The sequence below is a fragment of the Ylistrum balloti genome, unplaced genomic scaffold (assembly GCF_031769215.1).
Source record: "Ylistrum balloti isolate Yb309-2 unplaced genomic scaffold, AGI_CSIRO_Ybal_v1 Utg370078, whole genome shotgun sequence".
NCBI lineage: Eukaryota > Metazoa > Mollusca > Bivalvia > Pectinida > Pectinidae > Ylistrum > Ylistrum balloti.
In genome coordinates, this window is record NW_026782116.1 from 1130243 (window position 1) to 1152601 (window position 22359).

Genomic DNA, 22359 nt, shown 5'->3' on the forward strand with positions numbered 1-22359 from the left:
TATAACTATTGATGTAATCCCTTTCATCGTGAATTTTCTGAGTTGAAAAAAGGGTTATGTGTATAGTTATAATTTCAGTTCGGATGAGTAGTACATCGTATATGTATTAGTTAAAAGTACATGTCACCTTTACTTAATAGCCTCAGCTAGTGGAAATTTGCAGTCAGTTTAGAGGTAGTGTCTGCCTAGAGACCAAAGGGTCACTAGTTTTAAACCCGGCAATGGCAAGAGTGTTTTTTATTATTCCTTCCTACAGATTGGGTGTCATTGATCATTTCAAGAGTTGAAATTAGAGGAGATTTAGATGCTTCCTTGGAGATGTTGAACCTAGGTTGTTGTCATTAAGGTCTAAGATGTCATGAAGGAGGGAGTAGTGTAGAACTTTTAGAGTACAGGTTGACCTACTAGCCTCAGCTAGTGAGAATTTCGCTTTAGTCTAGAGGTGGAGTGTTCAGCTAGAGACCAAATGGTGGCTAGTTCGAAATCCAGTGGTAGCAGGGTATTTGTCATTACACCTTCCTATTACATCTATTTTTGAGAAAAAAATGAAAATATTTTACTTTATCCGTATATGTAAAATTTGTATCTTTAATTCTCTTTCAGGATTTCTTAGATATAAACGACCATGTGTTCAAATGTGAATAAAAAGATGAGTGATCAGAGGAAACACAAACCAACATTGCCATTTGGTTGGATTGTTCGACAGTCATCCTCTTTCCCTGACAGAGTTTACTACTTCAATGTGCAGACAGGAGCCACAACATGGGAAATGCCAGATCTGCGGAACCTTGCTCAGGTAACCAGTGGCTAACGTGACTCTAACAAATGTTAAATGTTTTATTGTACTTTTATGATAACTCAGTAATTTGAAGATATATTAAACAACAGAATTAAAGAAGCATTATACACATAATTATAAGAATATACTTAGATAATACTTTCATCAAGCCCACTCACTTCAGTATCACAATGTGTACATGTAAAGATTGAGTAAAAATTTTGAAAAGTAGCAAAGGAATAACTTAACGAAATGCACCAAGTCAAAAATTTCACAAAAGGCAAGTGAATAGCACCTTTTAATGTGAAATGCCATTTCCTTCAATTGCAGTGTTATAGTGATAGCTGTTTCTTATTTTTGATATATTGGTAAAGTTACATTTATTGATAAATAATAAATTAGGTGTCTTAAACAACATGCTAGGTATTGAAAACCAAAAATATTTAAATGGATATTTCACGCAAGTGAAGATTTCTTGGAGTGCTTTTATAGAAAAATACAAAATCATTTACCTATGTTCTTCTGGAAATCATAGACCTCAATTTACCATTCAAACAAATATATATCTAATTTGAGTAAATTATAAAATCAACAGAAAATAAACTTAACGAATGATATCATGGTAACTCCAGCAGAAATTTTAATTAAGAACATACTCACTAGTGTATTTAGACGGTTTGGCTGGGAGTATTCCCATGGATTTTGCCTGTCTGAACTGATCACAGGAGAGCTATATTGATGCTAAACTAGATGTATACCATGTAACATAGTAGAGATCAGTGTAGCTGATGGGAGCATTACTGTATGAGATTAGCACTTGGAAGTCATAGTTTCAGGAAGGCAATTTGGCATTTTCGATTATCTGAAATATTGTGGATGATACCATTAGTTTTTTAAGATCACATCTAATAAGGTTGCAAGATGATGGTGGTATCAATTAAATGCAATATTTTTTCATGTATCCTTCAGAATTCAAACACTTCCAATACCAGTAAAAGGCACTCAGATGTCAAACGTAGCAGTCGAAAAGCAGGTGTAAATAAACAAGTAACGGATGTGAACAAGCAGGTGCCTGATTTGAACAGACAAGTTCCTGGTGTAATTAGTCAAGAACCTTATATAAACCAAACAGTTCCTGGTTTAAAGCATCAAGATTCTGGTTTGAGTCCACCATTTCCTGCTGTGAGCCATCAGATTCCTGGAGGAAGTCCATATTTTCCAGTTGAAGCAAAGTTTTCACCAGAGTTTTCAGATGACGATGATGATAACCTTGACCTTAATTTGAATACAAGTGATAATATTCATCCTTCATCAATATCCAATAACTTTGATAATCAAAAAGACTATAGGACCAGTGAAAAATATTCTTTCTTAAAGAAAACAAACCAAGGTGTTTCCACAGTTACAAAAGAGCAATGGAAACCATTTGAGTATTGCAGTCCTAGTCAAATAATCAACAAATGCGAAAAGAAAAATCAGGGGGAAGGGTCATCTGCAGCCAGTGTTAGAAGCAATAGCAGCAGTGTAGAAAATGCTAACAGATTTTGTAAAGTACAGAAAACCCTGGCAAGTGAACCTGGGATATTTCCCACAAAGAAAGTTAAGTTATCTGGCACTGGCATTGATACTAAGGGTTCTAGTTCAAGGTATGTGCTTGGTGAAAAAGACAATTTCAATTCTAAACAGTCTCTGATAGATACTGCTAAACAACTACCAAATCCACCGGATATTTTAGTTGGAACAGAAACATATGCTATGTCAAGTGATCATCAGGGCAACAATGGTAGTAAAGTGATTCTTGGTCAGAAAAGGAAAGTTAAAGACAGGCTGGGTTCCCAACTGTGTTCTGCAATTAATAGAACAGAAGATAGTAGAAAGATTGATAAAAGAAAAGTGTGCTGTTCACCAAAAGGCTCTGAGATTAAAACTGATATAAAAACAATTCAACATGAATCAGGAAACACTCGAACAAAAGTGAAAAAGAAATCGATAGGCAAACACAAATTAAAAAATGACAACACAGACTGTGAAATGGCCAAAACGTTAAGTGGTGATGTGAGGAAAGTTGTGTCATCATCTGAAACTAGTCAGTGTTCATTACCATTAGCAGATATTCATGATACTGAACTGGCTGCAAGAGACAGATTTAACGCCAGTGGGAATATGCAAGCATCTGATGTAAATGTTCCTAGCCAGCACCTAACTGATCCAGAGAAACTCCACAGCATTCAGTCCTGGATAGATCAGTGTGAACTAGAGGATGATCTGTCTGACAAGTCTAGTGAAATATTTATACCACAATGGAATTTTTCTTCACCCTATCATGATTCTGGGCGTGATAGTTCAGTGCCCAGAAATCATTCAGACAGTCGACGAGTAGTTGTGACAAATGACAAGTTATCAATATCAACTGGTGATAGTGTTCTGCAACCATCGGGTGGTGAATCACATAGAGACACCAGTACTGGTCCGAGAAATAATTCCTGGAAAGGTATTTTAGAAGCATATCATTGAATCACATTTTTTCGAACTTACTAGTCTTGTTTGGTAATGACTTCTTTTTGACCTTAGACCTCGAGTGAAAGAAGTATATTTGGTTCATAGCTATGGCTCCACCTCCATTTTAGGTAATGACACCGGACACGGTATGTGCTGTGTCACCCAACTGATTTAAGTAAATTGTGTTGAACTGGTTTTACTGGGATGTAAGGGCATGCCTATTACAGATATAAATTTGAGAAGAACATCAGATTTGATATGTTGATACAGATGCTGTGTTACACACCAAACTGATTTAAGTAAATTATATTGTACTGGATTAGAGATGCTGATAACCGCAGGTAATTAACATATTGAAATGGAATCAGGATTATTTATTGAGTTCTACTGAAAGTTGTATTACCCAGTTGAAGCACGCTTCATCTACGGTTGGTGTTTTAAATGTCTGTTATGTAGAGATGTTGCTTCAATTAAAACAGGTGTACATGCTACACCCGCTCCGGTGAACCATCGCAATGTGATAAGTATGGAGATTGATGAATGGAAACCACAACCAGTGGCTGATGATGACCGACAGATTGAGGGCATGGATGTCTCCGAGATAGCAGTAAGTATTTCTGGGGTGTTGTCTGGAAACCTGAAACAGTGTTGATGAATTAGTCTTTTGGGATACTTGCTGAATTGTATACATATTGGATACATCAGGGTGAGCAGTAGGACACTTCCATCCATTGTCTATTGACAATTTACTATCAATACAATTAGATTTTGATTTGTTAGCCTACAAATTAGCTCTGCCTCTTGTGTAAATAAGGGAAGTGGATACTCCCAGTTAATCATATCTACTTAAAAAACTTGAGGACGAAAAATGTCAAATTTTGTAAATGTTTTTGGAAATTCAGTAAACCTGTGATTCTTTGTCAAAGTCCCAGATATATGGAATTTTTAGTGTGAGTGGCAGATGAGATGATGACTGGCATGTATGTAACTTATGTAAATTAAATAGATGTTTATGTTCTATTTTCAGTTGAAAGAAGTGCGGGAGCATCTACAAAAGCAAATTCCGACTGAGGTAAGATTTGCAATAAATAACATGGAAATAACCCTTCTGATTCCAACTGTCAGTGTACAAATGATAAACAGACCATTGGTAGAATATTCTACAAAATATAGGTCCCTATAATAAACTGTGTAACCCTTTGTCACTCACAATTTTCACCATTTAATGTCAAAACGTGAATATGTCATTTTAGCCATTGAAGAGCAGGAAATTAAAGCATGTACCAATAATTTCTTTCTCGGCCACTTCAATATTTCTGTTTTATAAATAGCAAAAGTAAAACACTGGCAAAAGTAAGGTACTAGCAAAAGTAAGGCATTGGCAAAAAACCTGGCATTCAGTATTATTGTTTTAAGTATAGACAAAGTCTGTTTTATAGGCCAAGTGTGTCATATATACTAAAATAAGGTCATCACAAGCTGTTTTCAATGTATAAACATTAGACTTGGTAAATAAGGTGGTGTGTCGTGTACAAAAAATGATAGGAACAGATGTGTAGGAGTAGGGATATCCATAAAGACCAGATCCAAATTCATCTCAGATCATTTGATAACATACTTTGACAATGTTAGCAGTTTACATGGCAAGAAACATAGGGCAGTCTCCTTGTAACCTCTTATTTCTCAAAGGCAATTCACCCAATGCTGGGATTCAAGTTTTCAAAATCAGATTTTGGTAACATTAGTATTTTTGTATATATTTAAATGTACAACAGGGCAAATTAATTATTTCTTTTTTGAAAATTCATGACAAAATCAGTCTTTTGTGCAAAAATGTATAAATGCCTATTTTTCCTTTTCTAAATGCATATTTTGCTTTGGCAAAAACTGCCATGTTAACAATTTGAAAGCTATGTCAACATAGCAATAGGATGAAGCTAGAGTTTCTTTTTTGTTGAATAATCAATAATATACTATATTAATTAATATCTAAACTGTTCATACACACTGTTGTCATCAAGTTTAAAGCTGTTAAAGAGATATAATTGAATCTTAATATCAGGGCAGAATGAGCATCAAAGAAGTCAGAGTTAGAAGTCAACACAATAATATCAGAACATAAATCAGCTGACTAGTGGCCTCTTATGTTATTACAGTATTGATAGCAACACATTATTATAATTTTGCTGTTTGCAGGTCACTGGTTCTCTCACAGAGCGTATATCCATAACAGATAGCCAGTCGAAGCTTGCCAATCTGCACCAGGTACAGGTATGTTAGTAAACAAACAAATTTCAGGGAAAGTGTACAAGCAGGCAAGTTTCAGGAAAAGGATAAGTGAATTAACTTAATTATATTAGAATGGACATAGAACATAGAATGTTTCAAATATTATGTACGATATGAAATGCTGACAACTCATGTCATTGGTATTAAAAGTTCGACTGGATATTTGTGTGTGCAAAAAAATTTTTAACTGTACAGTTAAACAATGATTTTCAACTTACTATTTGCTGTGCTAAAAAGTCTCCTCAGCTACGTAATGTCATAAATGGTCGAATGTGAGAGAAACTCTTTACAAAAATTTCTTTAACAGAAGCTGTTGATAGTGCTGGACACGAATGTCTTGATAGAAAATCTAGGATTTGTTGAGGAACTCCGGGATCAAGAATTCAAAGGTATATTGGTTGTAAATTCATCATAGTAATGTCAAATATATGTAAAGATGTGTAAAAATTATATTTGATTTATTATATCTGAAACTGAAAAGTTCTTATTGCAATTTGAAAATAATTTTGTTTGAATAAAGTTTAATATTTTGTTGATTTTCACTGTCAAAATCCATTAAGTATTAACTAATGAATATGCTTTTGATGTCATTTCAAAGCTTTTGGGAAGGGAGATACTGTGATTAAAGGCCTTGGTACATTTCTAGTATTACCATATTTATCCTCCCAAAAAGCCAAGGGGAACATTATATATTACCTCTGACTCATGTCAGGGGGATGGGTTTTTTTCGAGGACATTGAATGGCTTGTGTGAGGACATTGTAAGGCTTATATGAGGACATTGGAAGGCCTATGCAGGGACATTAAAGGGCTTGTGTGAGGACAATGAAAGGCTTGTGTGAGAACATTGAAATAGTATTGGTTGAAAATGATACTGAATCGCTATAAATATGGATGGGCTTATTGCCTGGCATGGGCTTATTGCAGATAAATACTGTTAGATATCGTTACAGCCCCTTCCCTACACATCCACAATGACTCAGATTGAAATGACTCTTGATATGTCTTTATGTTTCAGAACTTGCCAAGCCTTTACTTGTGATTCCATGGGTTGTGATGCAGGAGTTAGATGCTCTGAAAAACAGCAAAAACAACTTTGTAAGATACACAAATTGGTAGAATAAGATATAAGCCTGATAATTTTCTGTAAAACATTTTGTTTTCACAATTTGAGTACACCTTATGTTATATAAGTTTGCTACAGACTATAAAATCTCTTTATATTCATATTAATGATGAAAGAATATTTAACTTGTGACTTTTCAAGAATGGCATTTCCTGGAGAAAAATAGAGGGAGTGATGCACTTGACTTGATCTTTTTATTGCTGGAGGGACCGATACTTGGAGCTTTGGTTGTGAATGGTATTTCTATTAACTTATAAAAGAGGGAAAAGTATAGCTACACTACACCAGGCTACTACCAGTAGTCAAGAAGCTCTGTTGTTTAAGTTTCTTTCTAGAGTTTCGAGGCCTTGTGGGTTTTCTGGTCTAGTAGTTTTATTTTACCCTCTACTGTTATGTAATAACATGTCAAGAAATATCATGAGTTACTTTTGTACACTAATGAACATGACCTAGAAATGTATTGTAACATATTGTTCCTCTGAATAAATTTTGACCATTTGTTGACTTTTACAGTCGTTGTCCACAGCCAGAAAAGCAAGAGGTCCAGTTAATTTCCTGTTCCATTGCTTCAAAGTCCAACATCCTCGAATAATAGGTCAGACACCTGATGAGGTAAATAGTGTGAAAATACATTTATTTTGTAATGTTAGATTGATCAGAGTTATAGAAAATGATGTGACACAAGAATGATGGTGGAAAAAAACTTTTATAATCAAGTTGAGCAAAAGAAGTTATTAAGTACAAGGTTTTCCAACCAGTGCATTTAAATCTCATTTATCTTGGACCTCACAGACTGGTAAAGGTAGAGCATGTGTACCATACTGTTGAATTAATTCAACATGTGCCAAAGACAGAAATATTTTATTTATGGAGGAAGTGACTAGTAGAACATTGTATCTTTTGTAGGCTAAACAAGCATTAGAGGAGTTTACTCCGGAATGTAATGATGATCGTATTCTTCACTGTTGTCTCCATTACAAGAAGAGAAGTGAGTTGTATTGGACTTACTCCTATTTTTGTCACAATTCTCTTTAACATAAATGTATTGTGTAAATGAAAAATACTGGAAGTCACAAAAAAGTTATAAGACTATTAAGAATACAAATTTTACTTACACTAAATTTTCATATTTGTTTTGCTCTGCAAGAAATGGTGTGATGAACAATAAATAATCAAGTGGTCGTAATTCTGAACAAATTACAATTCAATAGTACAATATTGTCACCATGTTACAGATCCTGAATCACATGTGATCCTTCTGTCCAATGACAAGAATTTGTGCTCTAAAGCTGCCATACTGAAAATACAGGCATACTCCAGACAGACAGTGGTAGCAGGCATTGAAGCACAATCTAAATTTCTGTCCTCTGAGAAAGCCTCTGCAGGTTCAGAGATTCCCCATACACCATCCAAGAATCCTCGCATATCTCCTATCAGATCCCCAAGAGGTAATTAGTATCCAGTTTGATGTTATTCAGGTAGCTGGTTGTTCTTGTAATGTAAGTCCCTGTAAACAGCATCCTGAAATCAAGCAGCCACTTTGAATTTTGATATTTGAAGTTTGTTGATATTTGAAGTTTGATACAGCTACATTTCTGAACTATTTTTTTTTGAAGTAGGGAATTACTTTCAGTACTCTACGTAATGATTTAGGCTCAAGCATAGACTATCAATACCATGTCATGGAATAATGAAAGATTTTATTTCATTTTATTCAGCAACACCAGGATCTTCAAAACCACTACACAAACATGAAGAAAACTTTGATGATGTGGTATGTTTTATATAATAATGAAATGTGAAATTTGGTGTTAGTATAATGCAGACAAGTACTTAACATTTTCCAATTATATTCATACTGTTTACTGCTGCCTTGATATCTTCTTGTATAGATTTCCTTTGTCAGACACTAAGTATATAATACTCCTCATCAGTAGTTTGTCGTGCATTTCCTGATGTAGTCACTCCTTGCTTTTCAAAAATGGCTGTTGCAACTACTAACTTGGAAAGTGACTTGCTGGGTTCAGCTCTCATAGACTTGATTGATAGGAAATATTTGTTAATGTTTTTTTAATATTGTCATTCATTGCCTGCTTACATGGATTTTGACCTGGATTCAGTAACTGTAAAACAGTCCTGTTATTTTACTTGAATACTGAGAGCTATAATAAGTACTATATAGTTGTTATGTGATACTGCTGATATGGATTAACACATAGCATTTTGTTTCAGGAAGAAAAAAATTAAAAGATCTGGCCCCACTTGTATAAAACATCTCAACTTGAGATTTCCTCAAGTCGAGATTTGCCTCAGCTGATATCTCCTCAAAAACGGCTTGTATAAATTTTCTCAAGGAACAGGAGGAAGGCATCGGCTAGGATGTCCTGAAATTCCTAGAGGAATTTTCATACAAGATATTTTCAATGAGATATTAGCTGAGGAAAATCTCGACTTGATGAAAATCTCAAGTTGAGATGTTTTATACAAGTGGGGCCTGATGAGTATTTTATTTTTTTCAGGTTGACCAGATCCTGTGTAAAGCCAAGTTGCTGATAAAAGACTCGCTGAGCATTGTTCTAGAGAAGGAGATGAAAGTTGCATTTAGTGATGTGTGGCAAGTTTTCTACATTATAAGCTCCATCCTCGATACTCCAGGGGTTACAATCACCTTTGCTCCCTGCACCCTGGAACATTTCTTGGCGAAATTGAAGGCACAAGCAAAGCTAATAGATTGGACTGGGGTGGGTTTCAGGAGAAAAAACTGACCAATCAGGCTAATACGCTCCTTTGAAGATTGCAAAGGAGTGCATCACTTCCACTCTCTGCACCCCAGGAACATGTCATGACAAAATTGAAGGTTCCATATGCAACATCCTGTGAACAAGACAAGAAATTCAGTTTGAGCTTTTGATGCACATTAAACAAATCTCGAGGTTGCATAACAGTATATTGTAATGGCTTTGAAGTTGGGTGTTTCTCCCTTCAAAAGGAGTGTATCAACCTGTTATTGGTCTTTTTATTTTTCTCCTGGCACTGATGAAATGACCTGTGCCTTCAATTTTACCATGACATGTTCCAGGGATGCAGAGAGCAAACGTGATTGAAACCCCTGGAGTATCAATGATGAATGGAGTGACACCCAACTTTAAAGTCGGTACAATATACTGTTTTGCGACCTCGAGATTTGTTTGGTGTACATCAAAGGATCAACCTAGTCTTCTTATCTTATCCACACATGGAACCTTCAATTTTGCAATGAAATATTCCAGGAGTGTTGACAGTGATTGTGAGCATAACCTCTGGAGTAATGAGAATGTATTAGCTTAATTGATCCAATAATTTTATCACATGGTAGGCTTTTTGTTTTTGGTCAGTGCAGCAGCTTGTAACCACCATTTATCAACTGAACGGATCTCCTTGAAACTTTTTAAACATGTACAGTATGGGTCCTAAATGTGACGTTCACATCTGCAGTTCATTAGATGTTCAAGATGGCCTCAACAGCCATTTTGGATTTCAACATTTGAAGTTTAATACTGCTATTTGTCATACAATACTAAAGGAGTCTTCTGAAAGACTTGTTTTGTACAAGAACTCTTCAAGGATAGAATAGTGAAATTTATGACACCGGGTCTCTCTTTAAGTTGAATACAGCGAAATCAGGTATTGTAATGAGAATCATAGGAAAGCAATTATTTGTTCATTATTTCAGGATGGAAATTGTGTATAGAAAGCCACCATGGACATTAGAGGATATCCTAGATTGTTTCAAAAAGTAAGACAATTTTCTACATACTGAAAGTGTAGATTTGTTATCATAGCTCACTTTAGCTCTTAATACAACATGTCATCTGCACATCTAAGAAAAAAAGGGGGTTGATCATGACTTCTACATGGTACATCTATCTAGAATTTTTGGTACAGCTATTTAATGGAGTCAGGGTGTATTTGCACTCCCCTCTTTAGTTCATCTCAGACAGGATTTAGAAACTGCAAATTTACATAAAGGTATTTTAAGACACTATTTTGAAAATATTGCCTTCATATTGAATGTTAAATGAGCATACAGGAAGATTCTGTATATCAATCTTTTTAATACTAGATTAAAACCTCAGGCTTGTCACCTAGTGTAGTCAAATATATTAACATTCATTTTTCAGGACCAACTCAATCTAAATACACAGTATCTGTGATACATAGACTGAATGTATAATGCATTGTTGTTACAGAAAAACAAGAAACCTTTGTTCTCAACAACAAAAATTTATTTAAACTGACTAGATACAAATCATGTGTTTTAGTATAAAACTGTTGTCAGAGTAATTGCTTTTTCAGACATTGGACAGCAGTGTTTGGTATGATCTACAACAGAAAACTCAGGGAAGAGGTCCACCGCTTAGTGGAAAAATTCAAACCATTTAAAGGTAAAGTAAATCTTCAATAACTGGTTTTAACCATGTGTTCAATTTTCTTCTCATTGAATGGTGTTAACCATTTGTTTAGGGTTTTTTTTCTTTTATCATGTTAAAAAATGTTGGCACCAATATTTGTTTTCTATGATAGGATTTACACCAACGCTGGAAAGTGTAGGAGAACTGGTAGACGATGCTGTGAAAATTATAAAGGAATGCGAAGTCCATAGCAAGTAAGCATCATTCAGCATTCCAGAAACATGCTTAAGATGTGATTGTTTAACACAATTAATGAAAACAAGCGTTTACAAAAAATCTGTTTTGCAGTACCATTTTACTACCGACAACCTCCCCACTTTCAGCAAGTGCCCTTATTATGCATTGGATTCTAAATTTTATGAAGGACTTCAATATAACTCAATATTTGGTTATTTTCCTAGTACAATAAAAAACACTTAATATCCTGTTCTATTTGTCAGTCGAAAATGTGATGATAAACAGAATGTGACATTAATATGCACATGTGATAATTTTCTATATTCAATAATCCTAATCCATACCTCATTTCCTGTTACATAAGTTCAAATCAGTTATTTTAGCATCTTCAGCTTTGTAACAGAAATGTGTTCATGTACCTAAATTTAAGGATGATGACATTCGTAATGACGACATTGATATGCCATGGTTTGGTATTTGCTAAATTCAAATATAGGTCACCAAGATAATCAATTTCTCCCAAATTTGTCGTTCCTCAACAGTTACAATATACCTCTATAAACAGTTCACAGCCTACCCAATAGTTGACCTCCTGGTCAAGGTCAAAGTTTAATGTCAAGCAAAATTATGGCTACATCCCTAAAACCACCAACGAAGGACACAGCTGTGGACTGTATTGTATGCCATCAATCAGTGTAAAAAAAAATTGCACTTTCTTCAGATGTTGGGGGGGGGGGGGGGAATGTAAACACGATGGTTGGTGACTGTTACTCAAAGTTAATCTTCCACAATATAACCTTTAATGTTTAATCCATAACATTTATAACCATATGAACTTTCAATAGTAATCAATAATAATACAAATAACAAAACACAAAAATTAAGAAATACTTTATTATTTGACACCATTGATTTTATAGGTACTTCTAATTTGTATGTCCACAAATTGTTGAATTGATGCTACATTACTCTTGAAATCAAGTATCTACAAATGAGAATGTTTTTCAAAAACACAAAAATTGAGCTTCGCAAACTTAAGTATTTTTTATAAAAAAAAACAGAAATTGAGCCTCACAAAAAACCTCATCTCTTTTGTATTTCAGCTATGGTATATTATTCCAGGAGGCATCTGCTGAACTAAAACTGGTGCAGAAGTTTCAACAAGAATGTAACGCTGGCACCATCAGTGGAATAAATTTGAAAACCTACCTCAATAGGAAATCCATAAAGGTGAGTATGTCATGGTCAGTGTTCATATTGTCAAATTAGAAACAATACATTATTGTCCAGCATAGAATAATTCTGAAAAATACTATTCTAATTAATGTTACTTTAGGGGGTAACAAATATCATTATTTTTCATATCAGATCAAAGAAGAGTTAGCATCTGTAAATGTAAAATTTACACATACTGACTGATATAAAAGACTGAATTTGAAATGTATGTGTACTTACGTATAGAAGAAATTGAATTTGAAGTTTACCTGTCTTTTTTGTAGAAGAGATTATCTCTGGATGGTGATATGAAAACAGTCGCTCCTTCATCCCGACCTGAGTCTGTTAGCCCGCCAAGTGTGGCCTCTTCACACAGGTCACCCAGTGTGTCTGATGATGGTGTGATTCACATACAACCTGTAGAGAACAGATTTTGCACAGTCTGGCAGACCATCCTCAATATCTGGTGTGTAATCCTGTATTGGCATTGAAAAAGATGATTACAGGGGAGGGGATAGGTAGACTCTGTTTAGCTCAAATACCCGAAGGGCAAATGAACTTATGCCATGGTGCAGTGTCTGTCATACATCCATCTGTCCTGTGTCAACTTTTCCCTTCAAACTAATTTTCAATAATAAAAGGCAAAGAGTGCTGATATTGGGTCTGTAGCATGCTGGGATGTGAAGATTGTGCTGTGCAAGAGGAAGCACTTCAGGGTCAGAGTAAAAGTTGCTAAATTTAGATTATTGCTGAAATAAGTAATATATAGATATATATATATTTGATTTTGGGCATTGTAACACAATTGAGGAAAGAAGACAATTTTTTACTTGTGCCTTGTCCCCCTCTCAAACTCATGACCAACTGCACCAAATCGTCTGTCCAAGAAATCTCAAACTGCCTAACCACCACACCACCTCTACATCCCCATTAAAGGATGTTTAGCAGTAGCACTGATAGACAGCTAGAAAATCTGGTCGTGATCATAGTGGCCAATTGTGTAACTATGTGAACACCTGGATTGCAATGTATATACATACATATGTACCAAATGTACAAATAACACACATCAAACTTTGGTACAATTATGTCGGGTAACTCAAATCTGGAACTAAATATCTATATATATATCTTTAATGCAGAATTTATTATGTAAATTCTGAAGTATTTGGTTTCATGACTTCCACATTTGTTTTGAAGTGATACTATGAAGATGTGGGTTGAAACCTCTGCTGAAAAACACCAACAGGAAATGAATGACACTTTAAACAAGCTGGTCCCTTTCATCAAGGATCTACGCTATCATTTTGAACAGTAAGTAAGCGAAAGATTACGTATGTCACCTTTGTTTAGGATCTACGCTATTATTTTGACCAGTATGTGATATGTGATGTAAAATAATAAATTCTTTACATCACAATTATAATGAGAGATGTTTCATGTGACAAAAAGCAATGGCATTTCTGAACCTTTGATGACCAGTTATATAGAACAGTTTACTAATTACATGTTTTTTGTTTCAGTACCTTGAGTTTTTCTCCTACACAGATAAAGTCCCAGCAGATGCATGTGCATGACATATGTATCAAGCTCAACACTTTCTTCTCAGCCATGGAGATAGAGGTAATATCTGTTAATTTGTCTCCAGACCACTCATTAATTATTTCTCAAATAGTAGCTTTAATTTTAAAAACAAACTACAAACATTGGCACAAATTCTCAATATCAACATTAATTTCTCATAGACAGTAGTGAATATTTGCAGCTCTCACTGTTATATATAATGATATTGTTAGGCAGTGTTACCTCTCAAACTTCTCTGTCTAGTTATAAACTAAATGCTCCTCACTATGCCATGTCTATATAATTTTGATATCAAGATCCAGATTCCATTCAGTTTACACCAACAATAACCCTTCATTTAATATTTAGTTTAAGTTTAGATTAATTCCTGGTAGCAGTTGATGAATTTGATGAATGCAATATCCATCAGTACTATCTGGTATAACCTAATACTCCAATGTTACCCATGATACAGATGCTCGAGATGGTTGCCATCAGTTATTTGTCACCACTATTCATAAAAATAATTTTGATGCCCATAGTTGTTTGTGTATGGTTAAGACATATGCCTGATGTCATTTTTGTCTTCTACAACTATTGTGTAACCGAATCATAAAGCAATGTTTTACGTATGACCCAGTATTGCACTGAAACTGTTGAAATGTCAATGTCTTAAGGTCAATCTTGCATTCATTTCAATAAAATACACACATCATGTTATCAAAATCTGGACATGTTACCATGACAACATCACAATATGCCCAGCACAGTTTTAGAAAGACATTGGTTTGTTTTAGCAGTCAAAACTCCAGGATTTGGAAAATTATTATTGAGATTATTGAGAAGTAAAAAAGGGAAAAATTTCCAATGTGTTGGTCCTGATAATTTCTTTCATCACCTTCAATTCTACAAGTGGTTATCAACCTCTTTCAATACACATTAGATAACAACAGGTATTATCTGGAGGAACATGTATTGGTAGTATGTACAGGATGTATACCTCCAGTGGATTTTCTATTCAATATGAAAATGTCCAGTGGATACTTAAAGTATGCATCCAGGAGTTCAGTGCAAAAAGAGATGGGTCTTTTGATATTGTGCAGCCACTTTTGTACTGTTGTAGAAATTGAAAATAAACAACTAGAAGTAATTTTACTATTTTTGATGATGAAGATATCGAAAATCTGCTATGAAATACCCATTAACCTTTTTATACGCCGCATTTTATATTGGCGTCATGTTCTCCGTCTGTCTGTCCGTATGTCCATTTCTTGTGAACGCAACTTCTCCTAAACTAATTATCAGATTTTCATGAAACTTGCTCAATGTCACTACTACAATGGGTAGATGTGCATGAAGGGACGATTTTGTGGTTCGTTGATTTTTGTAAGATTTATGCCATTTTCAACTTTGTATCTGTACTGCTAATATATTGGAACAAGATATATACAGTGTATTTATCATTCAGGAAAGTTGTGAACCTGTTGAGATTGAGCAAGTTCAACTCTATTTTGCAAGTGAAGAAAGAAGGTAAGTGTATTGGTGTTTTGCTGAGCAGTAACATAAAGAGAAAACATTGTATCAATAGTAAATCAGAGTATGTACCTCCAGGAGTCAGGTACTTCATGCAGGACTTGTGTCAGAAGGAATATTTCTGTTTGTCGTAGACATCTGACGGTGGTACCCAGAAATTGTTTCCCTTATAGCTAATCAGTCCCAGAATAGTTCCCTCAATAAGGATAGATAATATGGTTCTGAAGATGCTGATGAGATGTGCTGTATTTTGTCTGATGTTAACTACAGTCACAAATTGTATTACTCCTGTATAATGTCTAGATAATCCTGTCCTTAATATGTTAAAGTATTGTCATGCAGGTCACACTTTATCATTTTACATATATATATAACACACTATTGCAATGTAATAAATCCAATTCTGATTTATGCTGAACTATTTGAATGTGTTAGCATACATGCCATGATAGTGTAGTAGTACCAACTAAACAGATTAACTTAATATTGTGATTTTTGCACAGAACTATGTTGAGAGCTGGTCTACAACAACTGGATGAGATGATAAGAAGCTTATTTACATTTCTACACTTACTGCCAGACTGAAGGCTGTGAGAGAGGTGCTGATATTCTACACCTGCTGTCAGAGGATTGTAAGGGATTCTACAGATTCAACAACTACTGCCAGACTGAAGGCTGTGAGAGAGGTGCTGATATTCTACACCTGCTGTCAGAGGATTGGAAGGGATTCTACAGATTCAACAACTACTGCCAGACTTAAGGCTGGAAGGGACTCTGCACATTTCTGACCTAATGCCAGACTGAAGGTTAGGAGAGGGGTGCTGTACATTTCAGCATCTTTTTCCAGACTGAAGGCTGAACGAGATACTGCATGTTTCTACACTTACTGCCATACTGAATGTTGGAAACAGTGCTGCACATTTCTAAACCTACTGTTAGACTGAAGGTTTGAAGGGGTGCCTCACATTTCTAAGCCTACTGCCAGACTGAAAACTTGAAGCAATTGTGAACATTTCTACACCTACTGTCAGACTTAAGGCAGGAAGGGGCACTGCTTGAAAGATGTAGATCAGTTTTAAATGAGATAATGTTCTTTCATATAGATTTCATTAATATAAGTGTAAGGGGGTGGTTCTCTGGAGATGTAGAGGTTGGAGAATACTGTACATGAATGTATGCAAAATGGGCTTTCTAATGACAGTATTGCATGAAATGAAAATGGAGGAACAGGCCTGGATTCGGACGCTAACATCAGTTAAGTGGTTCATGGGAAAGATAGGATTTGAAATAAGATTATTATATACTTTGTTAGAGTATAAAAAGAACCTGCTGTGGATGATCAGAAATAAGAAAGAAGGAAAGACTTTGAAAAGGACTGGATTTACTAAAATATTTACACAATAACCGATTCACTTTGAAAACAAAAAGTGTTGATAGATGATTCACTGAAGAACTTGAAAGCAGATAGTACTTGCATTAAAGTCATATTACTGTAGGTAGAAATTCCTTATTAATCAATTATTTCTATGACGGAGAAATTACAATATTGAATGTTGGCTTTGGAAAGAAATACAGAAAAGGAGAGAGTTCAGCTTTGAAGTTCTCTAATGCAGAGAATGTTAAAAATACGAGTAGAATGAAGATAACTTTTGTAAGTAAACATTTATAGAATTTTGTGATAAATTAAATGGTGCTTTTCTTGTGATGTTATGATTGCAAGTGCTATGAATTGATTGTTAGAGAAACTTTGTTTGTCAATATTGCTTACCCAAACCAGTTGGGTTCTTCATCTGAACTGGTCTTCATTACGAAATATATGTATGTTTCTTACTCCTATCAAATACTCAATGCAAGTAGTAAAAATAGTATATACTAACAGTATTGTTTTATACTAGAATCATTTCAACTGTTGTTGGCACAGTTATGTCTATAGAATCTCGATGTTATGCATTCATTAACATGAGAATAATCCATCCAGCTGATTGGCTTCACAAATGACATTCTCAAAACGTTTGCTAATGTTACAGTGAGGATGTTGGTAATATGTTTGCTTGTGGGCATTGGTTCTTTAACTAGGAATATAGTTCCTGGCCTTGGGCATTATTTATATGACAACGAAAATAGTCATAAATCTTCCCTGGTTGAAGTAAATTTGCTTTGGCATTGGTTCTTTAACTAAGAATATAATTCCTGGCCTTGGGCATTATTTATATGACAACGAAAATAGTCAGAAATCTTGCCTGGTTGAAGTAAATTTGCTTAATCATATGTGAATCGCCAAAACTATATGTCTTTTAAAGACCTTCGTAATATTCTTTTTGTACTCCAGTGCACTGTATGAATACTAGCAGAAGAAAACTTGGTTTTCCGTTGACTTTTAACAAAATTTAAGAAAAGCAGAAGGTTGATTTCTAAAATAACAGGTAGCTATATTCACATAATTCTCTTATCTGCAAAGATTCTCCAACAAGAATATGTTTTCATGTTATACAGTATTGAGAAGTTTATTTATGTAGCTATATTATCAGAGATTACAGGAATATACTATATGATGAGATTGCTGGGAATACAAGTCGATAAACACACATTCAGAGATCAGAAATACTCAGGGGCATGGATAATTATCAAGATAATTTCATTACTTTTCAGGTTGACTTAATTTTTGTGATGAACACTTTCAATGAACAGTTTTTGATTGAAATATCTAGACAATACCATTGCTTTAATATCCAATTTTTTGAGTTTTTGTTAAGAATTGTTGAATGTTTTGGTGTCAACTAAGTCATTCAAGAGGCTTAAACCTGAGAATGTGAGCTTTAAGATTCCAAAGAATTTGTTGAGAAACATCTTTTCTTGAAAAAATACAAACTATCATTTTAAATAGAAAAGTTCTAGTCATATGATGTTGTAAAACATATTTGTATATAAAGTGAAGTGTGTATTTTGAGGGGTACAGCTGCTGGACAGCAATTTAAAGGTGCATTAATGATACATTAGTGAAACATAATAACCAAGTTGCAGACAACCAGCAGGCCTCGTGTTTGCTAACTTAATTATATTTCTTCTCGGGTTGAGATCCCCTTTATCACACTTCTAAGTGGTAAAAGATACTATCAGTCTTTATCTCACATTGGTGAGCAACACTTGTCTATTGTAAGATCAGGGAGGAATTCCCCCGCCTGTAATGAAGAGGCTTGATGTTGCTGTGTTGTTAAAATTACAGTTTTTTTTGTATCATTGTCATTGAAACTTATTTGTGAAAAAAATGCCAAAGTGTTCTCACAGACACATTAATGTTGCAATACCCACATGTGTTCTTATTGCTTCTCACATGATACATTTCACATTGTATATGCTTGTATATATGGTGCTGCAGAGATGTGTCTTATGAAGTGTACAATAGTAGTTAGTCATCCTGGTACATTACTTTCAACTTTAATGGTTCCAATTGCAAATGCATTTCCAATATACATGTTAACTTTGTCACTAAAAATATTGACTTGTAGCTGTTACATGCTAAAAACTATAAATATTAAGTTTTTTGTATAAGATTTTATTCAAATATTGTATACTTACTGATGAACAGATTGTACCAATATTGTGTTACTGTCTCATCTGTGCAAGCTTTGTCAATAGTTTTAATCAGGTCACCCGAGACAGTCTTGTGGTGACCTATGGCAATCACCTTTTGTCTGGCGTTGTGAGTCGTAAACTAATATTTTCGACTTCTTCTCAAAAAACCCTGAACCAATTTTACTGAAATTTTACAGAAACCTTCCATACCCAAAGGTGCACTAAAAGTGTAAATCATATGGTCCCCATCCACTAGGGGTCTGGGGTAGGACAAAAAAAGTGTCAAAAAAGATTCAGGTACTCTTCATGGATGGAAAGGCACTAAGATGCTGTACCAAACTTGTCAATTTCATAACCCCAGGGTCCAACATTACCCCCAGGGGAGGGGGAAAATTTACTAAATTTATATAGGAAAATTACATTTTTGAGCATAATTTTATTTATCTTTATTTTCTATTGGAAATGATTCAAACATGGTTAGAATTGTTACAATAGGATGACAATTTGATGATATAAACATGTTGATCCTGATTATTATGCACAGTTTACATTTGAATTACATGTACAATATAGTTCAATTTATCTTGCTTTATTAACAAGATTATTTCTATGACATGTTATAAAAAGAACAGCATTGTAATTCAGGTGATCATTATGGCCATTGGACCTCTAGTTAATTGATAAACGTGAAATGGTAACGAGTGAGGGATAATGTATAAATGATAAAGTTTGGATTTTGAAGTTGTTACTGTTGTATCTTCAGAATTGAAAGGAATAGGAGTGTGGAAGCATAAAACTATTATGTGTATTTTCTTAGATGTGATAAACTCTTGAGCATGGTTACATTGAGCAAGCTGATGTAAATTCATTTGTAGTTTTTGGTTCTGTGAAGCATAACAGCTTGTACGAGATATACATTCAGCAAGTAGCTGCAACTTGTTCATTAGTAAAATATATGAATTGTTGACATTAAAAATGTGTTATAAATTTCAATTGGTTTCTTTTTGTTTTTATCATCAGAATTTAATATTGGTAATAAAAAAAAGAGACCTGATAGAGATCTTGGCACTAACAAAGATATTCTCTTGTATCTTTTGGATGCTGTTAGCCATGTCAAGTCCATGAACCATGAGGTACCATATTCAAAAATTCCTTTTGTTGTCCAGACTAAGATTTGTCGCCAAACCTTAAGTACTAGAAAATTAATTTGTAAAATTACATGAAACAAACATTAGACATCTATTATCTGAGCTTTTCTATAAAATCTAGAGAAGATCCCTTAACAAGCTTTGAATATCAAAATCCAAAATGGTAATTTCCAGGCAATTTTGAAAATCTAAAAACTCATAAGGTATGCACATTACTAGGACCCGAAGTAACCATATTTACAATATTTTATTGAAGTTCAAAATGGCAGCCATCTTTAACATTCCATGAAACTAAAAATATGACGTGTATTGGTCAATAGGACACACTGAACATGTCCATGAAGTTTCAAAATTACTTCTAAAGCCAAGATTCAAAACTGCAGTCATTTTGAATATCCCGATGAAACTCTCGCTGTAGCATAAATACACCTTAAATTTGAATCAGTAGTACTTAGAAATAAATTTATCAAGGAATTCTTTTCAGGAAGGACCCTTTGAACGACAGGCATGAACCAGCATTAGAAATATGTCTTTAATGTTGAAAGATCACAAAAGGAAAAATGATCAGTTAGACAAAAAGTTCATGTATATCACACAATGATGGCTATAGATCATTTTGATTAGTTGGGTCAGATGACCTTAAAAGCTTACATGTGACCCCAAACAGACAGATGAATGATAGATGCTACTAAGGAGCATTTGTCCACATAATCCTTCAGGATAAGAAGAGACCAAACACTTCAGAGATACAGTGCCAGATATTTCAGATCATTTTCTCCACCATATAATAGTTTTTAAAACACAACCAGTAAATAAAAGATCTGAGTCAAATCAACTACAGTACTTTTTTAACATCTTGTATACACTTTTGCCATAACTTTTTACCATCTCATCACACTTTTTCTACCGTATTGACGTAAGTTGTTAATTCCTTACCATCTTGTACACTAAGTACATAAGTGTAGTCATTAAAACATCACACAAATCTACTGGTTGTGTTGTAAGATCTTCTATTCTATAGAAAGCCAGTGTACAAGATAAATACAACACAAAACAATTTGTTTTCTTAAATGATATTTTACTCCAAAGGTTTATGACTCCATCATAAATTAACATTCAGTTTTTACTACCTGCGTACAGGTATAATGCCAGAAAACACATACCATATATTTGATATGAAAAAATGATGCTACAGGGAAGATGGTGTTTTTACATAATGGGATAAACGCAAAACAAATCAACACACAAAACAAAATTTTCATAACACTTCAATAACAACACCATTTCATATACTCGTTTTGATTACTGATCACTAAGTGAATTGCTGGGTTCAAAAGCATTGAAATCTAGAAGTTTTCTTTATCAGAGATTGACCTGTACAAATGTAGGTGTCTGGCTTTATAGTTACTTCATAAAAACAATCTTGATCAATTCATTGTTCAGTTGGTCACTTTAGGCCTGTGAGTATATTAAACCCAATATCAACAATAGGCAACAGATGGCTTGAACAATCTCCAGCGCTGATCATGTTTCCAAGCAGAGAAACATTAACCTTAATACAAGTATAGATCACAGAGATCCACAGATGCTCTCAATAGTACATATTTTTAAAACTGTTCACTGATATATATATTTCTATTTTGCTCACTTTTTCAGTATACTTAGCTTTGTAGTAATGTAAAATTTGTTGCAGATTTTATTTAAAGACATTCATAAAATGTGGTCTTAAAATTGTATTTAACAATATCAGGAAAAGATGTTTAACTGTCAATTGAGGGTAGAAATTCGAGGTAGGGACAAATATTCAAATAACACACTTCAAATGGATAAGCTCACCAACATTTCATACCTGGTTTGATAACAGAAAGATATTTCAAACAATATTTCCAGGAACAGGATTCAGGAATTGCAAAAGCATATTTTTCCCCCCAATCTTAATATTAGCCTGACATGTGTTTGGTTCTAGTTTGGGAAACAAGTGCAAACCTTCAGGAAATGCATTTTGTAT

At 34.3% G+C, this 22359-nt stretch overlaps 1 protein-coding gene across 1 annotated transcript; it reads left to right on the forward strand.

Annotated features, from left to right (window-relative positions):
* Window positions 1–2141: 2141 nt before the first annotated feature.
* Window positions 2142–19763, forward strand: LOC132549781 (transcriptional protein SWT1-like). The gene is given in 21 exon segments (XM_060213745.1): window positions 2142–2358; window positions 2361–3269; window positions 3757–3884; window positions 4305–4349; window positions 5474–5548; window positions 5874–5955; window positions 6584–6663; window positions 7205–7303; window positions 7598–7679; window positions 7927–8139; window positions 8410–8465; window positions 9211–9305; window positions 10404–10466; window positions 11027–11115; window positions 11255–11336; window positions 12423–12549; window positions 12819–13000; window positions 13735–13848; window positions 14058–14157; window positions 15566–15627; window positions 16134–19763. Coding segments are annotated over 21 exon segments (2814 nt in total). The 5' UTR covers window positions 2142–2309; the 3' UTR covers window positions 16216–19763.
* The last annotated feature ends 2596 nt before the right edge of the window (window positions 19764–22359 follow it).